At 38.3% G+C, this 18,343-nt stretch overlaps 1 protein-coding gene across 8 annotated transcripts in view; it reads right to left on the bottom strand.

Annotated features, from left to right (window-relative positions):
• Window positions 1–18,343, bottom strand: part of Dym (dymeclin) — a 359,511-nt gene that overhangs the window by 42,642 nt on the left and 298,526 nt on the right. For 7 of the 8 annotated variants that reach the window (XM_048806245.1, XM_048806244.1, XM_048806242.1 and 4 more), the window contains one exon: window positions 10,365–10,478. In XM_048806245.1, the coding sequence (XP_048662202.1) occupies window positions 10,365–10,478 (114 nt within the window). Of the gene's footprint in view, window positions 1–2,300; window positions 2,411–10,364; window positions 10,479–18,343 lie in introns of all 8 variants that reach the window. The other variant, XM_048806246.1, reaches the window with a different exon arrangement.

The following is an 18,343-nucleotide window of genomic DNA, read 5'->3' as shown; positions in this document are numbered from 1 at the left end:
AAAAAATAATTACCTGGTATTGCCTTTCCCAGACTTCACGGAATACCAGTAAGAAGAGAATGTTTAGAATGATATTAATACTATTTACTCTGAGCAGCCAAGTTGTTTAACTATATAGACAGATTTATTCAGAGAGTATATATTCCCACACAGGATATTCTACAAATATTTTAGAAGACTATGTCAAATAGTGTTTGATTGAAAAATATTTTATTTGGTTGAGAGTCAGTTACTATGCCCTGGGCTTCCAGATTTTAATGTTTACTTGCCCCAAAGTAGAAGAATAATTCTTCTACAAATTTGGCTGTAGGTCTATAGTGCTAGGGAAACATCAAAAACTTTTCACTCATCTGCTTCAGCTGACATTAGCTTGGCAAATTCATGAGTAAGGGGCACTGTGATCCTCTTAACAACCCACAAGGTACCCAGAAAGAACTCTGAATTTTTTGGTATTTAATTTACATATTTCAAGAAAAGTGAATCAATAAGCATACACTATTCTGCACGTTCATAGAGAGCTCACTAGAACAGCATTTTCAATTTAAAACTAACTCTTTCATTAACTCACATACAAAGCTGCTATTATATACCCAACAATTATTTTATCAGTATATATTAGTAACCTAACCCAAAAGACTATAATGTGCTCTCATGTGGTGTAATACAAACATTATTCAACACACAGCTTGGATTTTCAATCAATTTTAGATATCATAGTATTCTGTGAATTAAACCCTAGAGGTTTTAAGTGATTCATTTTATTATAAATACTCAATCCAAAAAGATGATTAAAATAATTGAGATAAGGCTTGATTGTAAAGATAAACACAGCCTTTTATTCTAGAAACATCTGTGGTAATAATATGCTACCATTTAAACCAACTGAGGATGACTCACCATCTGTGAGTAGATGTAATTTTAGTTTCCTTTCCTAGTACTGGTGATAGTTAGTTATTTATTTTTTTAAAGATGGAATCATCCATCTTCTGTCCTTTTGCATCCATGGAGTGAGATGGGAAGCTGGGATCAGGAGTACAATTTCTTAATGTGCTTCAGAACAAAATTAACTCACTCCTTTAAGGGAATTACTCATGACCTTGCTCTCAGCAGAATCTTACTCTAAAGTTAACTTTTCTAGGACCTCTCAAAGATCAATTAATTTCTTTATTTAGTCATAATACTAAAAAACAAAGTGTTATATTTTTAATTACATGCCACTATCTCAAAGATAATAGTTGCTTTCTGAACATGGTATAATAAATGAACAGCACATTAGTATTCAGGCATGTTGCCTGCACACTATAATTCACTTCACTTTAAGGTCAGCGTTAAAGTGAACTAACTACAAGGTTAATCTTCAGTATCTACTGTGGCCCACAGAGGGGCTCTTGGACCCAAAGTGTTCATTAAAGGAATTAGAAAATAAATCTGGAATTGCAATAAGTAGAAAATATGGGACAAGGACGTAGTGAGAGATATGTCAAAGATAAGAGCAAAGATTTATCGAAGAGATACAGGGCTAGGGCTGTAACTCAGTGGTAGAGTGCTTGCCTGGCACGTGTGAGGCACTGGGTTTGTTCCTCAGCACCACATAAAAATAAATAAAGTAAAGATACCGTGTCCATCTACAACTAAAAAAATAGAGAGCTACAAAAGGAAAAAGTTCCAGTATTTATATGGTAGTGAAGTCGGAAAGCATTTCAGCTGTCAGAAAGAGAGGGAGATGGGAAGGGGGGGGCGTACAAGGTTCTAAGAAGGTGGTGACCTAATGCACACACAGCTCTTGGTTTCTAAAGAAAACCAAAAAAGGAACTGGACTTATTGGGGCAGCAGCGGTTGACTTCAGAGCTGAGCTCGAGGTGGGGAAAATGCAGGGTTACTACGCAGCATCCTGTGGTGTCAGGAAGTTAGTTCTCAAACAAGATGGGGACATGTAGAATGCCAGGGGAACCAACCTGGAGGAGTCACATTGGCCAAAGCTAGAACAACCTGAGCAACAAAATAAACAGTGCTAAAATTGAGTTATAACCCATGGAATAAAATACAAAATCATCACTAAGTAAGTACCACAGTAGTAAGGTATTATTATGTAGGTGAGATCCACCCATGATGATAAAATCAGTAGGCAAAACTGGGAGAAGACACAGCATCCCAGCAAAGACTCTAAGTATCAACACCAATGTATTTATCATTGACAAAGGGAAAGACAGTCACTTTTCACTGGAGAAGCTTGGAGACAGCACCTTAATCAAATAATCAAAGACAATCTCCCAGTCACAAGACATGCTGCCCTCACACACCTCTTGATGATGCACTGAGGACACATTGCTTCTGTGATGTTTTGCCAAATATGCTTAACTTCAGTAGATTGATGAGAAAACATCAGGAAAAACCTAAATTGTGAGACATGCTGGAATGCAAAAAAAAAGGGCATCAAGAGAGTAAAAATGACAAAATTCAAGAAAGGTCTGAGTTAACAGTATTATGTTAATACTAATTCGGAGGTTTCCATCACTGTACTACAGCTACACATGCTGTTAACATTAGGGGAAGCTCGATGAAGGGTTTGTGTGAACTCTATTAAATATTCTTACAACTGGTACCTACAACATACAGGGAAGGACAGAGAAGTTAAAATTCCATAGAGGATGGTGAAATAAAATTTGAAAAGCAGGTCTAGAGATTGAAAATTTTGGGGCTGGGGATGTGGCTCAAGCTGTAGCGCGCTCGCCTGGCATGTGTGCGGCCCAGGTTCGATCCTCAGCACCGCATACAAACAAAGATGTTGTGTCTGCCGAAAACTAAAAAATAAATATTAAAAAAAATTCTCTCTCTCTCAAAAAAAAGAGAATGGGATGGATTCAAACTAAAAAGTTTCTTCTCAGCAAAAGAAACAATTTGTGAGGTGAATACAGAGTCTACATCTCGGGAGCAAATCTTTACCCCTCACACATCAGATAGAGCACTAATCACTAGAGTATATAAAGAACTCACAAAGCTAGACACCAAAAAAACAAATAACCTAATCAATAAATGGGTCAAGAACTTGAAGAGACACTTTTCAGAAGATGATGTACAATCAGTCAACAAACACATGAAAAAATGTTCATCATCACTAGCAAGAGAAATGCAAATCAAAACCACTCTAAGATTTCATCTTACTCCAGTCAGAATGGCAGTCAGAACTGTGGAAAGCAGTAAGGAGACTTCTTGGAAAATTGGGAATGGAACCACCATTTGACCCAGCTATCCTTCTCCTCGGTCTATACCCAAAGGACCTAAAAAAAGCATACTACAGGGACACAGCCACATCAATGTTTATAGCAGCACAATTCACAATAGCTAAACTGTGGAATCAACCTAGGTGTCCTTCAATAGATGAATGGATAAAAAAAAATGTGGCATATATACACAATGGAATAAGATCATGGCATTTGCAGGTAAATGGATGGCGATAGAGAAGATCATGCTAAGTGAAGTTAGCCATTCCCAAAAAACCAAATGCCAAATGTTTTCTTTGATATAAGGAGGCTGATTCACAGTGTGATAAGGAGTGGGAGCATGGGAGGAATAGACGAACTCTAGATAAGGCAGAGGGGTTGGAGGGGAACAGAGGGGGCATGGGGTAAATGGTGGAATGTGATGATCATTATTATCCAAAGTACAGGTATGAAGACATGAATTGGTGTGAATATACTATGTATACAACCAGAGATATGAAAAATTGTGCTCTCTATATATGTAATAAGAATTGTAATGCATTCCTGCTATATATAAATAAAAAAAAGAAATTAAAAAAGTCTTAGTTTTACTATTATTAGTAGAGCTTAAGCTCTCAAATTTACTGAAAGTTATAGTTCAAATTTACTGACAAGCATTTTAAGAAGCAGTCTTAATATTGAAAGGCTGGTACATTATGCAAAACAGTACAGAGGTTCCTCAAAAAACTTGAAATAGAACTACCATATGATCTAGCAATCCCGGTACTGAGTGTGCACCCAAAGAAACAAATCAGTACGTTGAAGAGACCTCTGCACTCACGTTTACTGCAGCACTATTCATAATAGCAATGGAATCAACATAGGTGTCCAAAGATGGATAGATGGATAAAGACAATGTGGTACATATACAATGGAATATTATTCAGTAATAAAAATAAAACATTCTGTCATTTATAGTTAATGAATGAAACTGGAGGAAACTATGTTAAGCGAAATAAGGCACAGAAAGACAAATACTACATAGTCTCACTTGTAGGTGGAAGTAAAAAGTTGATCTCAAAGAAGTAGAGAATAGAACAGTGGTTACTAGAGTGTAGAAAGGGTGTGGGGGTAATAAGGGACTGAGAGTGGGTGGGTTAACAGATACAGGGTGCAGGTGGATGGGAAAAATAACTTCTAACATTCTGTTACACAGTAGGGTATCTGTTGTTGGCAATGATTAATTATTTCAAAATAGCTAGTAGAAAAGATTTATATGTTCCCAACACCAAGAAATGATAAATGTCTGAGGTGGTAGATATGCTAATTACCCTCATCTGATCATTATACCTTTATACACGTATTGAAACATCACAATATACTTCATACAATTACTATGCATCAATTTAAAATAAAAAGATACTAAAAATAAAATAAAAGGGCTGCTGCCAGCTTTTTTTTTTTTTTTAACCATTCATTTATTTATCTTGGGTTTCAATTTGTTTAAAGGACATATTCTTCCAGTGTGAGATTATTCTCATTGAAGGAGATAAGAGAACCAAATTAGAATTAAAAATGGGGGAATGCATAAATCAATCAATCAATCACGTAGTAGCCTTCCTGTGCTGAAGACCCAAAGCTTCTGGGTTCCCCACTAGAGGATCAAAATCCCTTTCCAATTTGAGTCTTCTGACGCTGTTGTACAAGTTCATGCCACTCCATTGCATCTGGCCTCCACATGCTGCTCCTTCTGTCTTTTGTACACATCCTTTCAAAAAGCCCACACTTGTCTGGGAGTGGCTTTACTACTTCTCATGCTGCTTTACCACTGTCTCTACATCCTGTGCCACAATTTAAGGGGCAACTTAAACACGCTCCTCCCTGTCTCATGCTTTCCCCTGTGGGCAGGTTCTGGAAGCCTGAACCCTACCTTTCCTATCTTATCTCCAGCAGGGCATGGGACTGGATTGTGGCAATGAGAGGAACTTATATTTTGGAAGGTGGAAAAAGAAACCTGGGTCTGGTCACAGTGGTGGGCAGGACTGCGGGCGTCAGCAAAAGCTTAGTGTCTTCCTGCAGACCTCCACTTTGATGCTCTGGGCAGGCTAGGTCACTTGTGGTGACATTCCTGCCACTTCTGATTTACTGGCTATCAGCAGTGGTTTTCTTTCAAATTTGCTCCCCAGTCCTTTCTGTGATTTTAAATTCTTCATTAATTTGACTGTTTGAAATCAGAGGTTTTATTTCCCTGACAGGTTTGGTAGCAAAAAACAGAAGCTACTTTATACCAGTCAAACGTAAGGGATTTATGTGTGAAACAGACTGATACAGTTGTTGGGAAGGGTGCGACAGCCGATGGTGTTACGTTCTTAAGAGCGCACTGCAAGTGGCTGCAAATTTTCAGCATCTCTCAGTTTCTCAGCCATCAATACCCTGGGCCAGCTATCCCACCAAGAGTGGGGCTATATTTGCATCTAGGATGTTTCCCGAAGGTTCAAGTGCGCTCGTGTTAAAGGCAGTCCCAGTTCATGGAGTTATTGGGAGGTAGTGGCAACTTTAAAGAGGAGGGGCTTGGTGGGAAGTCTTTAGGTTATTGGGTGTGTGCCTTTGAAGGGGATGGCACGACCCTGGCTCCCTGTTCCTCTATTTTGCTCCGTGGCTCATGTTGAGGTGAGCAGTTCTGCTCTGCCGAATGTGCTTCTGTAATAATATGACGCTTTGTCACAGGTCCCAAGCACTGGAACCAAATGATCATGGACTGAAACTTCTGAAACCATGAGCCAACATAAATCTTTGTCAGTTGACTAGTTCAGTCATTTTATTACAGTGGCAAAAATCTGACTAACACAGCAGGTAAGGGCAGGGCTGACTCTGGAGAATAATGGCTTTTCTTTTTCTTTTGCCCTCTAAATCTCATGCAAGTACCTCTCTTTGGCAGACTCTAACCTAGATTGACGAAGAGGACTCTAGGAAATGTAATCATCTTGGCCCCTCCTCTGTAACAGAGAGACAGGAGAAGGGGGTGACAGCGATGCACAGATGATACAAGTTACTCTAGTACAAATGTATCTCTCATATTTGTTTGCACAAAATAATCAGTTAAGTGTATGTTAAGATTCCCCTCACCCCCTAGTTTTCTATCCTTCTTGAATCACATTTTTTTTTTTCTCCTCGTTATGAGCTACACACAACTTAAAGCAATCTGTCTTTCTTCTAGCACACAGGTCTGTCATCTGTTATTATAAACTGAAAAGTGAATTCTTTGTAATATAAATCTGCCCACAGTCACAGCTTTTTCTCATTGTTTTTTTGCATTTTCTGAGAGCAATAACAGTCATCAAAATTTATGCAGTTCCCCCTTTGTGGAGAATGACAATTTTAGTTCATGCATAGACAAAATTAAACTCTTAGGAATGGAAAAATCCTTAGCAGCAACACAGTTGGATTTCCTAACCAGTGTTTGAATCTTTATGATCAGAATGGCAAAGAACAAGAAGTATATGTGCTCCTTGCTTTGTGCTCTTGCTGCCAGTGGCAGGGCTTGGTAACACACCTCAGTACTTTTCCCGTTAAACCTGAATTGAGCTTTAGAATACTCTTCTATCACTGTCCTCCAGCTAGCACCAAAAGGTAACAGCTGCATTCAAGATGGAACCTATTCACCTCCCTGCCAAGTGGCTATCAGTCTGTTACTTTCACACTCCAGTGAGAGTGAACACATCACTTCCCCAAACTTGCTCATTCCATCTGTAGAAAGTTCTTTCTTATTGGGATGGAAATGTGTGCCCCTGTATGTGGCTTCCAATCATTTGTCCTAGTCCTGCTCCCTGAGAGCGCATATAACAAGACCAAATCTGCTTCTATAAACAATTCTTCCAGTACTTGGAGACAAGTCTTTTCTGCTTGAATCTTTTCTTCTCAAGGCTAATAACAATAGTTCAAGTTCCTGAAATCAGTCACTCCTTGTGTTCTTTTACAATTTTGGTAATCATCTGAAAGTTTCCCAACTGGCATTCACTAAGTTTTCTCTGACGAGTCTCCAACAGACAGCCTGTCTACCCTAGCAGTATATGGCTGAGCCCCACAACACCTAGCAAATCAGGTGTATCCATGACACATCTGGCTGACCAACCTCTGAAAGTTTTCTAGATTGTCTTCAGGGTATCCTTGAGACCATACAGACCAAGTTCAAATTCACTTTCGTCAACGGCTTTTCCAGTGCTCAACCAGTTCTCTAACCCTCTGTCAGAACTTAGGTTGTTCTAGCCACCGAATGGAGGTTTTGTAACCAAGGCAGATGGCAGCTCTCTTCTAGGGCGCCTGAGTGCTCTCCCCTCCCCTCCAGACATTTCTTAGATGAATTCTGTTGGTACTTACACTTTTAGCACCGTGGTCCAAGACAAGTAACAATCTTCTAACTAGTTTGTTTCTCAACCCAGCAGCTAGAGTGGTTCTATTAAATTTCTATTAGTGATTCATATAATTTGTCTTCTCAAATCTTACAAAGTTTCCCATTTCATTCCAGAAAAAAAAATCCCAAAAACAAATTACTAAAATAGTCTAAAGGCCTCATTGTGTGATGTGTGCCCCTCCTTGGTCCCCTGTCAGCTCTGTACACCCATTTCTCCTCTCGCCCAGCTCTCACTGTGCTGTCTCCTTGCCCTCTCCATTATGCCCAGCTTCCTCCTGCTGAAGGAGCCCTTGAGTGGCTCTCTTACTGTGGTGTCAGCATATTTAATTCCCTCATCTTCTTATATTTGCCAAATGTTGCCCAGACTATTCTCTCACCATACCCTCACTGATACGCCCACCCCTTAATCTGTTCCACATTTCCTTCTAGTCCACAGCACTCACTGTGCTCTAACACACCAGACTGTTACTTTTCATGCTTGCTTACTGTCCACCCCTTTCTGCTGGATGGTGAGCCGTGTAAAGGCATGACTTTGGTCACTTACATAGCCCAAGCACCTACATCAATGGCTGTCACAGAGCAGATGCTTGAGGATTTATTCAGTGTTGATGGGACCCTTGGTAAGCTTAAAGCTAACACATCAAGTGACTTTATCTCACTGGGCTCTGCCTCAGACAAAAACCCTCCAGCCAGCCGTCCCCTCTTATACTCTTGTCCTCTACTACTTTGTGCCTTATCTCCCCTGCCCAATCTCTTATTTCTTCCCTCTCTCCTACACTCCATGGTTATTTTTTTCAAGCCTGTTTTACGCCCTCATCCTCACTCTTGCGCTCAATCCTTCACCCTTATCTCTTTTTTGATTGTAGGGCTCTACTCAGGTCTACTCCTGATCCCCTGAGCTTTTCATACTCTATATTCTTAAAGTCTGGAAATAGGGTTGGTGACCTTTTTGCTTTCTTTGTTTCTTCCTATTTCTCTTTTACCCTTAAGTAAAATACAGGCTGGTAGCAGCCGCTTCTCTTCCTTGAAGCTGTCCCCCACTGACTTCTAGGTGGCTGCCCCATAACTTCTAGTTCTTCACCAACAATCATGCTTTCATCCACATCCATACCATCTCAGTCCCTCATACTCATGGTCAATCCAGACCATGTTATTACCAAAATCTGCCTCACTTTTGAAATCACAGTCTAAATACACTTCTCTCTAATCACAATCTTTCTTTACTTCCACTAAACAAATTCTTTAATCTTAGAAAATCTTCCTTCTCCCATCTCCTCTGCATTATCCTTCTCTGACGGCCTCCTGATATTTCACTTCTTTCTTGACTAAGCTTAGATGCCAAGATCCATCACTTCCTGGGAAGAGCCACTCTAATCTTCATGGATTTTTGCTCCGGTTCATATGGCATAATGCAAACAAATTGAAATAGTGCAAAACCCCAGAACCAACACTCCAACGTCTTAGTTTATGTAAGAATGGGAATATATTTAGAAAATTGTCAGGAATAGAATAATGTGAAAGCTGAAGGATCCAGTGAACTGTTTTTATGCTATTAGTACATGTGGTGCCACTTATTGATCCACAGAAACATCTGCCATTTTTGCTCAGGACTGTGCAAGTCTCACTGCTGTTTATGGACAGGGGAGCTTCTGTAAGTGATTAAGATGACTAATGTGCTGTTATTTTACAAACTCTGTTATTATAACTGAAAATATTTTTATAACCTACAATAATATCTCTCAAGCTTTCATGAAGCAATGGTTCTAGTGATAGTACAGAAAAACACAGCCCCAAACAGCAACTATGGAACAGAAGTTGGTTGTGATAAAACACAATGAAGAAGGCCAAACATCCACTAGGTTGATAATTTGGGAGAAAGCACTCTACAAAAATTAGATCTAATGAAGGACAAACATAGTGAGAAGTATTAAAATAAAATTATGTTTCAATATTATTCATTCATACTTCTCCCAAAATAGCTCCTTTATATTTTTTCTTATGGGAAAGTTAGTCTTAAAGAATGAATTTCAAATCATGAGATCACTTCAGGAATACATCTATCACACATATGTAAATGTCTTTCCCAAATCCAGCATTTCTCATACCTTTTCCTTGAAATGCTTTCTTTCCCTTGCTATAATGCTGGCATACAGTAAATAGCACAGTAATTATGAGCACAGGCTCTGTAGCCAGACTTCCTGGATCTGAATCTCCCAGCTTAATAATTTTCCAGTTGTGTGTCTTTGACTAGGTTTCTTTGCCTCTCTCTACATCTGTTTCCTCATCTGAAAGACTCAGATGATAACACTGCCCACTTCAAAGGGCTGTTGTGAAGACAGAATGAATTGATGTAGGTGAATAACGTGAAGCTCTTGTGACACTGAGCAAACACTGAGGAAGGATTAGCTACTGTGGTAACTGTCATCATTGCTACCTTCCCATCAACACTTGATACTTTTACACTAAATTTGCTTAATTGGGTTTAAAAAATAAGGTGCTTCTCTGTTAATGGTATATGAATTACTCACAGGATATACAGGGATACTCACAGGATGTGCTGTGGTATCCTTCTTTTGCTGTTTTCTTTTGAAAAGCTGCAGGAACGGTCAGCACAATTCTGAGTATCAGTACACAGAAGAGTGGGGAATACTTGGCCTTTCTAGCACATGTACTGGGTCAGTGGTACAATTCCAAGCAGAACTTGCTTAGACGATGATGTGATGATGTTACACCAAGTGTCATGGCCATCTTACCTTTAGTCTGTCTTTGGGCAGTGCAACAACCCCTTGCTTAATGATCTCTAAGACCCTCTCCACGGAAAGCTCAGCTCCAGCTTGTAGCAACCTTGAGCTAAAGAAGGTGATTACCTGCAATACAAAGAAAAATTTTTTCCAACAAATAGTTTTAAGAAATATATTTTCAGTAGATGTCTTCCCACATGGTAGTCGACACTGTGTTTACTTGATCCTGCCTTCCTATGTGCAGTCCTGTCTTTCTTAGGGCTTAATGACTACATCAGGACCAAATCTGAACACCAGGGTTGATTATTCATTCTCTGAATTGAGTAGCTTCCTAGATTCTACTCTTTCTTGTGCTGCCCCATGCTGTATTTGTATTTCATTTAGAGAGCAGCACCCAGGAGATGGTGGGAAAAGAAAGCTCAGTCTAAAAACCTGTCACTTTTGAAGCTTAACAGGAGGTCTCAGAACAAGACTTAATAGGATAGGAATTTTAAGTTAATGGCTAAAATGATGTTTTGGGGATTATCTGTTAAATTTAATTTATCCATATCACTCTCATCCCTGATCATCAGAGGGAATCAACGGCAAGCTGTAATTACTCTTGTTTCATGTCACAGCACAACATCAACTATGTAGCAAGACCCTAACATAGTAGTATTCTCGGAATAACATCTAAATATTTGTCATTTAAAACTAAGAGAGGCTGGAGATGTAGCTCAGTGGTAGAATACTTGTCTAGCATGTGATAGGCCCTGCATTTAATCTCCAATAATGCCAAGAAATAAAACAGAGCAAAACAAAATAAACAAAAATGAAACAAAAAACCTAAAAGAATGCCATAACTTTTTAACAAACCATGTTTAAAACCACAACATTAACAAATCAAGAAGACTTATGTTGGACCTGGTGGCACATGCCTATAAACCCACCACTTGGGAGGCTGAGGCAGGAGGATCACAAGTTTGAGGTCAGCCTCAGCAAGTTAATGAGACCCTGTCTGAAAATTTAAAGAAAAGCAGAGGGGGGGAGGAGGCGGCGGCTGGAAAGGTAGCTGAGTGGTAAAGCACATTCTCAGTAACATCCCAACCCCCAACCAAAAGGCCACTTCTGACCCTTTTTATTCAGGCGAGTATTCAGGTGTTTATAGTCAAATATGCAAAAATATAAAACTTTGTTTTTAAAACTGAACTTTCCCTTTTACATGTTTTCTATTTTATAGGTAAAATGCATTAAAAGTAATACTTGGCAAACGTTTTAATGTTTTCCTTTAAAGTGCTCTTCTAAATATTATTATAGCACACAGGACTATAACTTTTAACTATTCTGTGGAGAGAGTGCTATATTACATGAATGCCATTGAAATACATTTGCTCTGCAAAGAAAAGACATCCAGGGGAGCAGCACCATCTCCAAGCCTAGGCCTCACAACTTAGGTAATCAGCAAATACAAAGGCAGGTGATGGCTGGCTACACCACTTTTCATTCTAGATAAATCACTGTTTTATCTCAAGCAATTTGTTGGTATCAGCTCCTTCACAAATTGCTGATTTTGTCCAAAACAGTTTGGTTGTGCTTCTATGCTTATGAGTCTTATTTTTCCCAAATCAGATTTTAAGTTTCTTTTGGTATTCTGAGATTAAAATTCTGTTTATGGAGTTCAGAGGTACACAAAATGATTTTTAACATAGTGAATAAATTTTCGAAGAAAGACACAAATAGGAAACACATTGCAATAATTCCGCTAAAATCCTATTTTAAGATGTGCTACAAAGATGTGAAATAAACGCTTCCCTTTTGTGTAAATATCCTCACAGGTTTTATTTTTAAAATCTTAAATCTTATAAATGGAGTTCATAACCCACTTGAATCTAATGTATGAAATATGATATGTCAAGAGCTTTGTAATGTTTTGAACAACCAATAAAAAAAAAAAGGAAAAAAAAATCTTAATCTTATTTCTTATTTTTTGAGATAGGGTCTTGCTGTGTTGTCCAGGTTGGCTTCAAACACTCTTGCTTCAGCCTCCCAAGTAGCTAGGATTACAGGTGCTTGTTACCATAATCAGCCTTATTTTAAATACAAACAATTTTCTGAGAAAAACATTGGTTAACCATATAAAGTACCATTTTTGTTGGTTAAAAAAAAAAGAGGCTACATATTGATAATTTCTTACGGTTTAAATAAATACCTGTGCACAAAATTCTCTTCTTTGATCAAAAAATAGTAGAGTAGGAACATATTTGTTAAAAACACATTCTAAAAAATGAAAAAATATCAGTGAAATAGTAGACATCTGTTTTAGGCTTACAAAATGATTTTCTTTCTAATATTTACTAAAAGCTGAGATTTTGCTATTGGATGATGTTTAGCTTATAACAATGGAGACAAGGGATAAGTTCCCATATATGTCTGATCATCAAAGGTGGCCGGGAAGCTTGTGGAACACTGATCCCAGAGCCTAACCAGAGGCTTTCTATGTCGTTCTCTCCAGGAGATTTTGACCATTAGCCAGAATCTAGATCAGAGGTCTTAAACTTCTGATTAAATATGTCTATAAGTTAAAAAAAAATGAGGTACTTGCAATATATATGTTCTAATTATTTATGAATTGTGTAATACAGTATAGCATTAATGTTTCACATATCATATAATATATATAAAAGGAATAAAGAGAATGAGATAAAGACAAAATAAACTAATTTTAAAGATACTTAACTAATGATTAAAAAACATTTTTTTTGTACTCATTAAAATATTTTAAAAATTAATTTGTGCCAGGTTCGACAGGAAGATTGCAAGTTTGAGACCAGTGTCAGCAACATAGGGAAATCCCGTCTCAAAAAAAAAAAAAAAAAAGCTGGGGGTTTAGCTCATTGGTAGAGAGCCCCGTGGTTGCAGTCCCCAGTACCACAGAAAGAAAAATTATCTGGATAATTGGCTATCATATATTTCGCTAATCACAAAGGCTTCACATTATCATCAGCAAGCAAAGTATATACTCACAGTAAGACACACTGTTTATTATTGTGGATGCAAACCCGTAATGGAAATAGTCTTCCTGATAATGTTTATGGATCCATTTCTTGTGAGATTATGTGGGTTTGTCACTGCTTCCACCTTGAAACATGGTACCTGCTCTAGGAGGAGGGGGATGTCAGCTCTACCACTGTCTTCTGTCGTGTATTGATATTATTACTGTGCTACCTTCAGTCTGGGGGGCAATTACCAGGAACGCAATACACAATGAACTGTAGAGGAGTGACAAGGTGAGAGCCCATGTGCCAGGCTGCGTGCTGACTCTCTCCTCTCTCTTCCCTCAGGGCACCTGGAGCTCTGGAGTTGATCCCTGGTGTGTTGTCTGTGCCAATACCATCAGTAAAATGAAATCTCTTTATTTTTAAATGAACAAATAAAGTTTTGGCATATTCTTGCCCTGCTTCTCTGGTGCATCCATTTACTCAGGAGATTGATGATCAAGATAACAAAATGCCCATAATCAGAGCTGAGGGGAACACATGGCATTCATACCTTGGCAGACATTATGAGCCAACAAAAGAGTGAGTACTCACATGTCACATCACCAAATAACAAAGTGATGAGATGACAGTCCTGTTTTGTTCCCTCTGTGGCCTACAATGAGTTGCCTCTAAGCCCCGAGCAGTTTACACCCCACCAGGAGACTTGCAGAGGGGGCATGAGGCTTAGGTTCTAAGAAGACTTCTTTCAAACTCTCATTTGTATATTTTAAAGCTGACATTCTAATGTTTTTGCATTCAAATTGACACTATTTTAGCAAATGATAAAACTACCACTTCCAGAAGGGAAGTATAATTTATACATCAAGAAGGAAGAAAACGAACCTGCACTGAATGTTTACTATGGACCATGGGCTCTACCTACACTATTTATTTCATTCTTACAGAAATTTTATGAGGCTGATAAAAAAAAAAAAAAAAAAATCCCTGTCCTACTGAGGAGTAAACAGGATCAGTGACAGACGAGGGGCCAGAGTCCCGCCCATGTCAGGAGCAGAACAGCACTCAGGTCTGGTATACAGCAATTTTTATGTAACAAAATGGAGCACAGGCTTAATTAGGATTTTTCATTGAACTATATACCAGGCTTCCTGCCCCCACCCCCCCCCCAATTGTATTTTGAGACAGGGTCTTGCTAAATTATCCAGGCTGGCCTAGAATTTGCAGTCCTTCTGCCTCAGTCTCCTGAGTAGCTGGAATTACAGGTGATGTACCAGGCTTAGTAGTTGTTATTTTTATTTTTTTTAAAACAGAAACATTTGAGCTAAAAGGTGTAGGTGCTTAGCCAAAAAATTCAGATAGAACTAGAGTGAAATACCAGCAAAGACTGTGAAAAAATTCACCCAAGGATATGAACTTGTATTTCCTACGCCCAGTTTAGAATTTTACATGCATAGTAACTTTAGTGATGATGACTACAACAGATAATATGGTTTTTATAAACTTGCATAGCAACTGTTAAGAATGTTCAAATGGATAAACTTTTTTCCTCTGAAAATGTATGCACAAATATATAGCAACAGAAAAAAAATAAAACCTTCAGCTAAAATGGGAATGAGTGCTTTGTTAGTGTGACTCAAAGGAAGGTACTTTTCTATGGTGCGTGCTTCATGACTTTCTCCACCTGCCCTACTTGTCTGCAACTCATGAAATCCAAGTATAGCAAGTTACCTCCCACTATGCTATTAGCCTGGAATCCTGACTGCCCAATGCCATGTTCTGATTAATCAATGTACTCTTGAAGTAATGACAAAATCACAGTTGACTGCCTGTCTCGAAACCAGTGAATGATCATTCCAGCACAGATTTATGGAAATGAACTTTTCTGAGGTAGGTGTATGTCAGGCAAATATTCTTCCTTGGCCATTCTCCCAAGAGTCAAAAGTAGAGTGATCACTTGTTTTTTTTTTTTTTTTTAACAGATAGAATGTCTTTATTTTGTTTATCTTTATATGGTGCTGAGGATCGAACCCCGTTCCTTTTGTATGCTAGGCAAGTGCTCTGCCGCTGAGCTACAGCCCCAGCCCGTTTTTTTTTTTTTTAAAGAGAATAATAAATAGGTTTTAGAAAGTAGAATATGTATGTATTTCCACATCAACTTCTTTTGGTTTTCCCTCAGATTTTAGTTTAGTTTTTTCTTTTTAAACTTTTTTTTTTTTTTGTAGTTGTAGGTGGACAGAATGCCTTTATTTTATTTGTTTATTTTTATGTGGTGCTGAGGATCCAACTCAGTGCCTCACACATGCTCAGCAAGCCCTCTGCCACTGAGCTACAGCCCCAGCCCCAGATTTTTGTGTTTTAATCAATACATGTATTAACACCCATTCAGCAGTGGAGACCTCCAGAGGATTTACAAGGGAAAAATAACAATTTTCTGTCTTCAGAATGTAAGTGGGAAGATAGGTAGCTCAAACATGTATAATTCATAGGTCAGATACATGGTACACTAGACAATAAACTACTCAAAGTGAAATGGCTAAATTGGGCCCTGCCTTGGATATCTAGTAGCAATGTGCCCTGTCAGACACCAAACTTCTTCCAGAGGGAGAATCATGCAGCGGTTCAAAGAACCTACCCAATGTCAGAAGCTTGGGGTTAAATCCCAGCTAAACCTTAAGCCTTGGCAAATTATTCAATTCTATGTCTCAGGGTCCTGATCTATAAGCAAGGAAAAAATATAGTACCTGCCTCATGGGCCTACTGTGAAAAATAAATGTTACCCTCTGCGAAGTGAGAAATGCTTTACACATAGTGGGTGCTTGTATGATGTCAACTACTATCATTATTAGGTGTATTTCAGTATTACCATTTACAAAATTACAGCGTTGCTTTGTGTAAGGCACAGGAACCAACAATGATAAAGCATGTGAAGCAGTCTGTTAATGATGGAACCTGTGCACGTTGCTATCACCACTGCCAGTTGATATCATCATGATCTTTGTTGGAATTCTACTTCTGATTTTGTACTACATGTAGGTGAAAGATCTGTCAGAACTTAGTTTGGTGGCAAAGGTCACCTTAACTACACCAAACAGAACAGCAAGTGAAAATTATCAAAAGTAAATTCCAGGAAAATCTGCAGGTCAAAACCAAAAGATCACCAGCTTAATACATTGCTGAGGGCCAGCTAAAACCTCTCTGATTCTTAGTTGAATTTATATATAAATATTCTTTTTCAGAAAGTGTAGGTTTTATTTTCAGAAATATTAAACTTAGTACCAGATTGAGACAATTTTCTTTAATATTTAGTTTGCAGAATTTTTTTTCTATTGTGAAAAAATGCTAGGTTTTAACAAAGGCTTTTTCTGCATGTATTGATATGATCATATAGCTTTTCTTTTTTGGTCTGTTAATATGAAGAATTACATTTAGTTTTCTAATGCTGAACCAGCCTTCATTCCTGGGATTAATGCCAATAGATCACAATACATTACTCTTTTGATATTTGGCCAATCTACTAAGCTATTGTCCGAGGATTTCTGAAACTATGTCCAAGAGCAACCTACAGCCTATGGGCCAATCCTGGCCTGTTGTCTGAAGTTGTAAATGAAGTTTTACTGGAATATAGCCATGCCCACTCGTTTACATACTGCCTATGACTGCTACTAAACTCTAACAGTAGAGCTGGGTGGTTGTGACAGAGACAGTGCAGCCCTTAAAACCCCAAATATTTACTATCTAGCCACTTACAGGAAAAATTTGATAACCTCTTTTATAAAGTCAATTATTATATAGAGTGAATCAACAATAACAAAAACCTTTTATGTTTGCCTTAGTTTTTACCATTTCAGGAACTCTTTATGTCTGTTTGTAGATTCAAGTTTCTATCAGGTATGTTATTTCTTATGTCTGCATAACTTCTTTTTAGCAGTTCTTTATTGTATACACTGCTAGCAGTACATGTTCTCCATTTTTGTCTGAAAATGTCTTTATTATGTTTCCAGTTTTTAAAGATATTTGTGGGAGGTATAAATTCTGGGTTAGCAAGATTGTTTTATCTTGATATTTAAAAGATGTCACTCAGTTAATCTGACTTGCAGAGGTTCTATTATTATCTTTATTCCTGTTGTATATAATATTGTATATAACATTTTTCTCTTCTCTGGTTGCATTTTCTCTTTTTTCATTGTTTTTAAGACATATAATTATAAAGTGTGTTGTGGGTTTTTTTTTTGGGGGGGGGGAGAGGGAGGTGCTGGGGACTGAACCCAGGCCTCCAGCATGCTGTGCAAGTGCGCTACCACTTACCTATACCCACATCCTCTATTTTGTTTTTTGAATGAACTTTTCCTGATTTCTCTTAGATTTTTGAATCTTTGGCTTGATATCTTTCAGATTTTAGAAATTCTCAGCCATTCTTTTTTCTAATATTTCTTCTGACCTGTTCTTTTTCTCTTTTCCTTCTAGTACTTCAATTATGAATGTTTAATCATTTGATATTGCCCTATAGCTCTTTTACATCCTTTGTCTCCCTGCCTGCCATATTGGGAACTGAATGCAGGGGCACTTTACCCCTGAGATACATCTCTAGCCCATTTATTTATTGGGTACCAGGGACAAGAACTCAGGGGTACTCAACCACTGAGCCACAAAATCCCCTGCCCTATTTTGAATTTTATTTAGAGACAGGGTCTCACTGAGTTGCTTAGTGCCTTGCTGTTGCTGAGGCTGGTTTTGAACTAGCAATCCTCCTGCCTCAGCCTCCTGAGCCACTGGGATTACAGGTGTGCACCACCACTCCCGGCTTCAGTCCTTTTACTTTGAGACACAGTCTCACTAAGTTGCTGAGGCTGGCCTCAAACTTGTGATCCCTCAGCCCCAGCCCTTCAGCTAGCTGGGATTGAAGGTGTACGCCACCGTATCTGGCTCTGTTCTCATTTTTCACATTTTTTCTTACTTTGTTTACATAATTCATAATGACCTATATTCAAAATCCCATGTTTCCCCCTTTGACTA

This window comes from Marmota marmota, unplaced genomic scaffold (genome assembly GCF_001458135.2).
Source record: "Marmota marmota marmota unplaced genomic scaffold, marMar, whole genome shotgun sequence".
In the NCBI taxonomy this organism is placed as follows: domain Eukaryota; kingdom Metazoa; phylum Chordata; class Mammalia; order Rodentia; family Sciuridae; genus Marmota; species Marmota marmota.
This window is presented reverse-complemented; position numbering and strand designations above follow the sequence as displayed.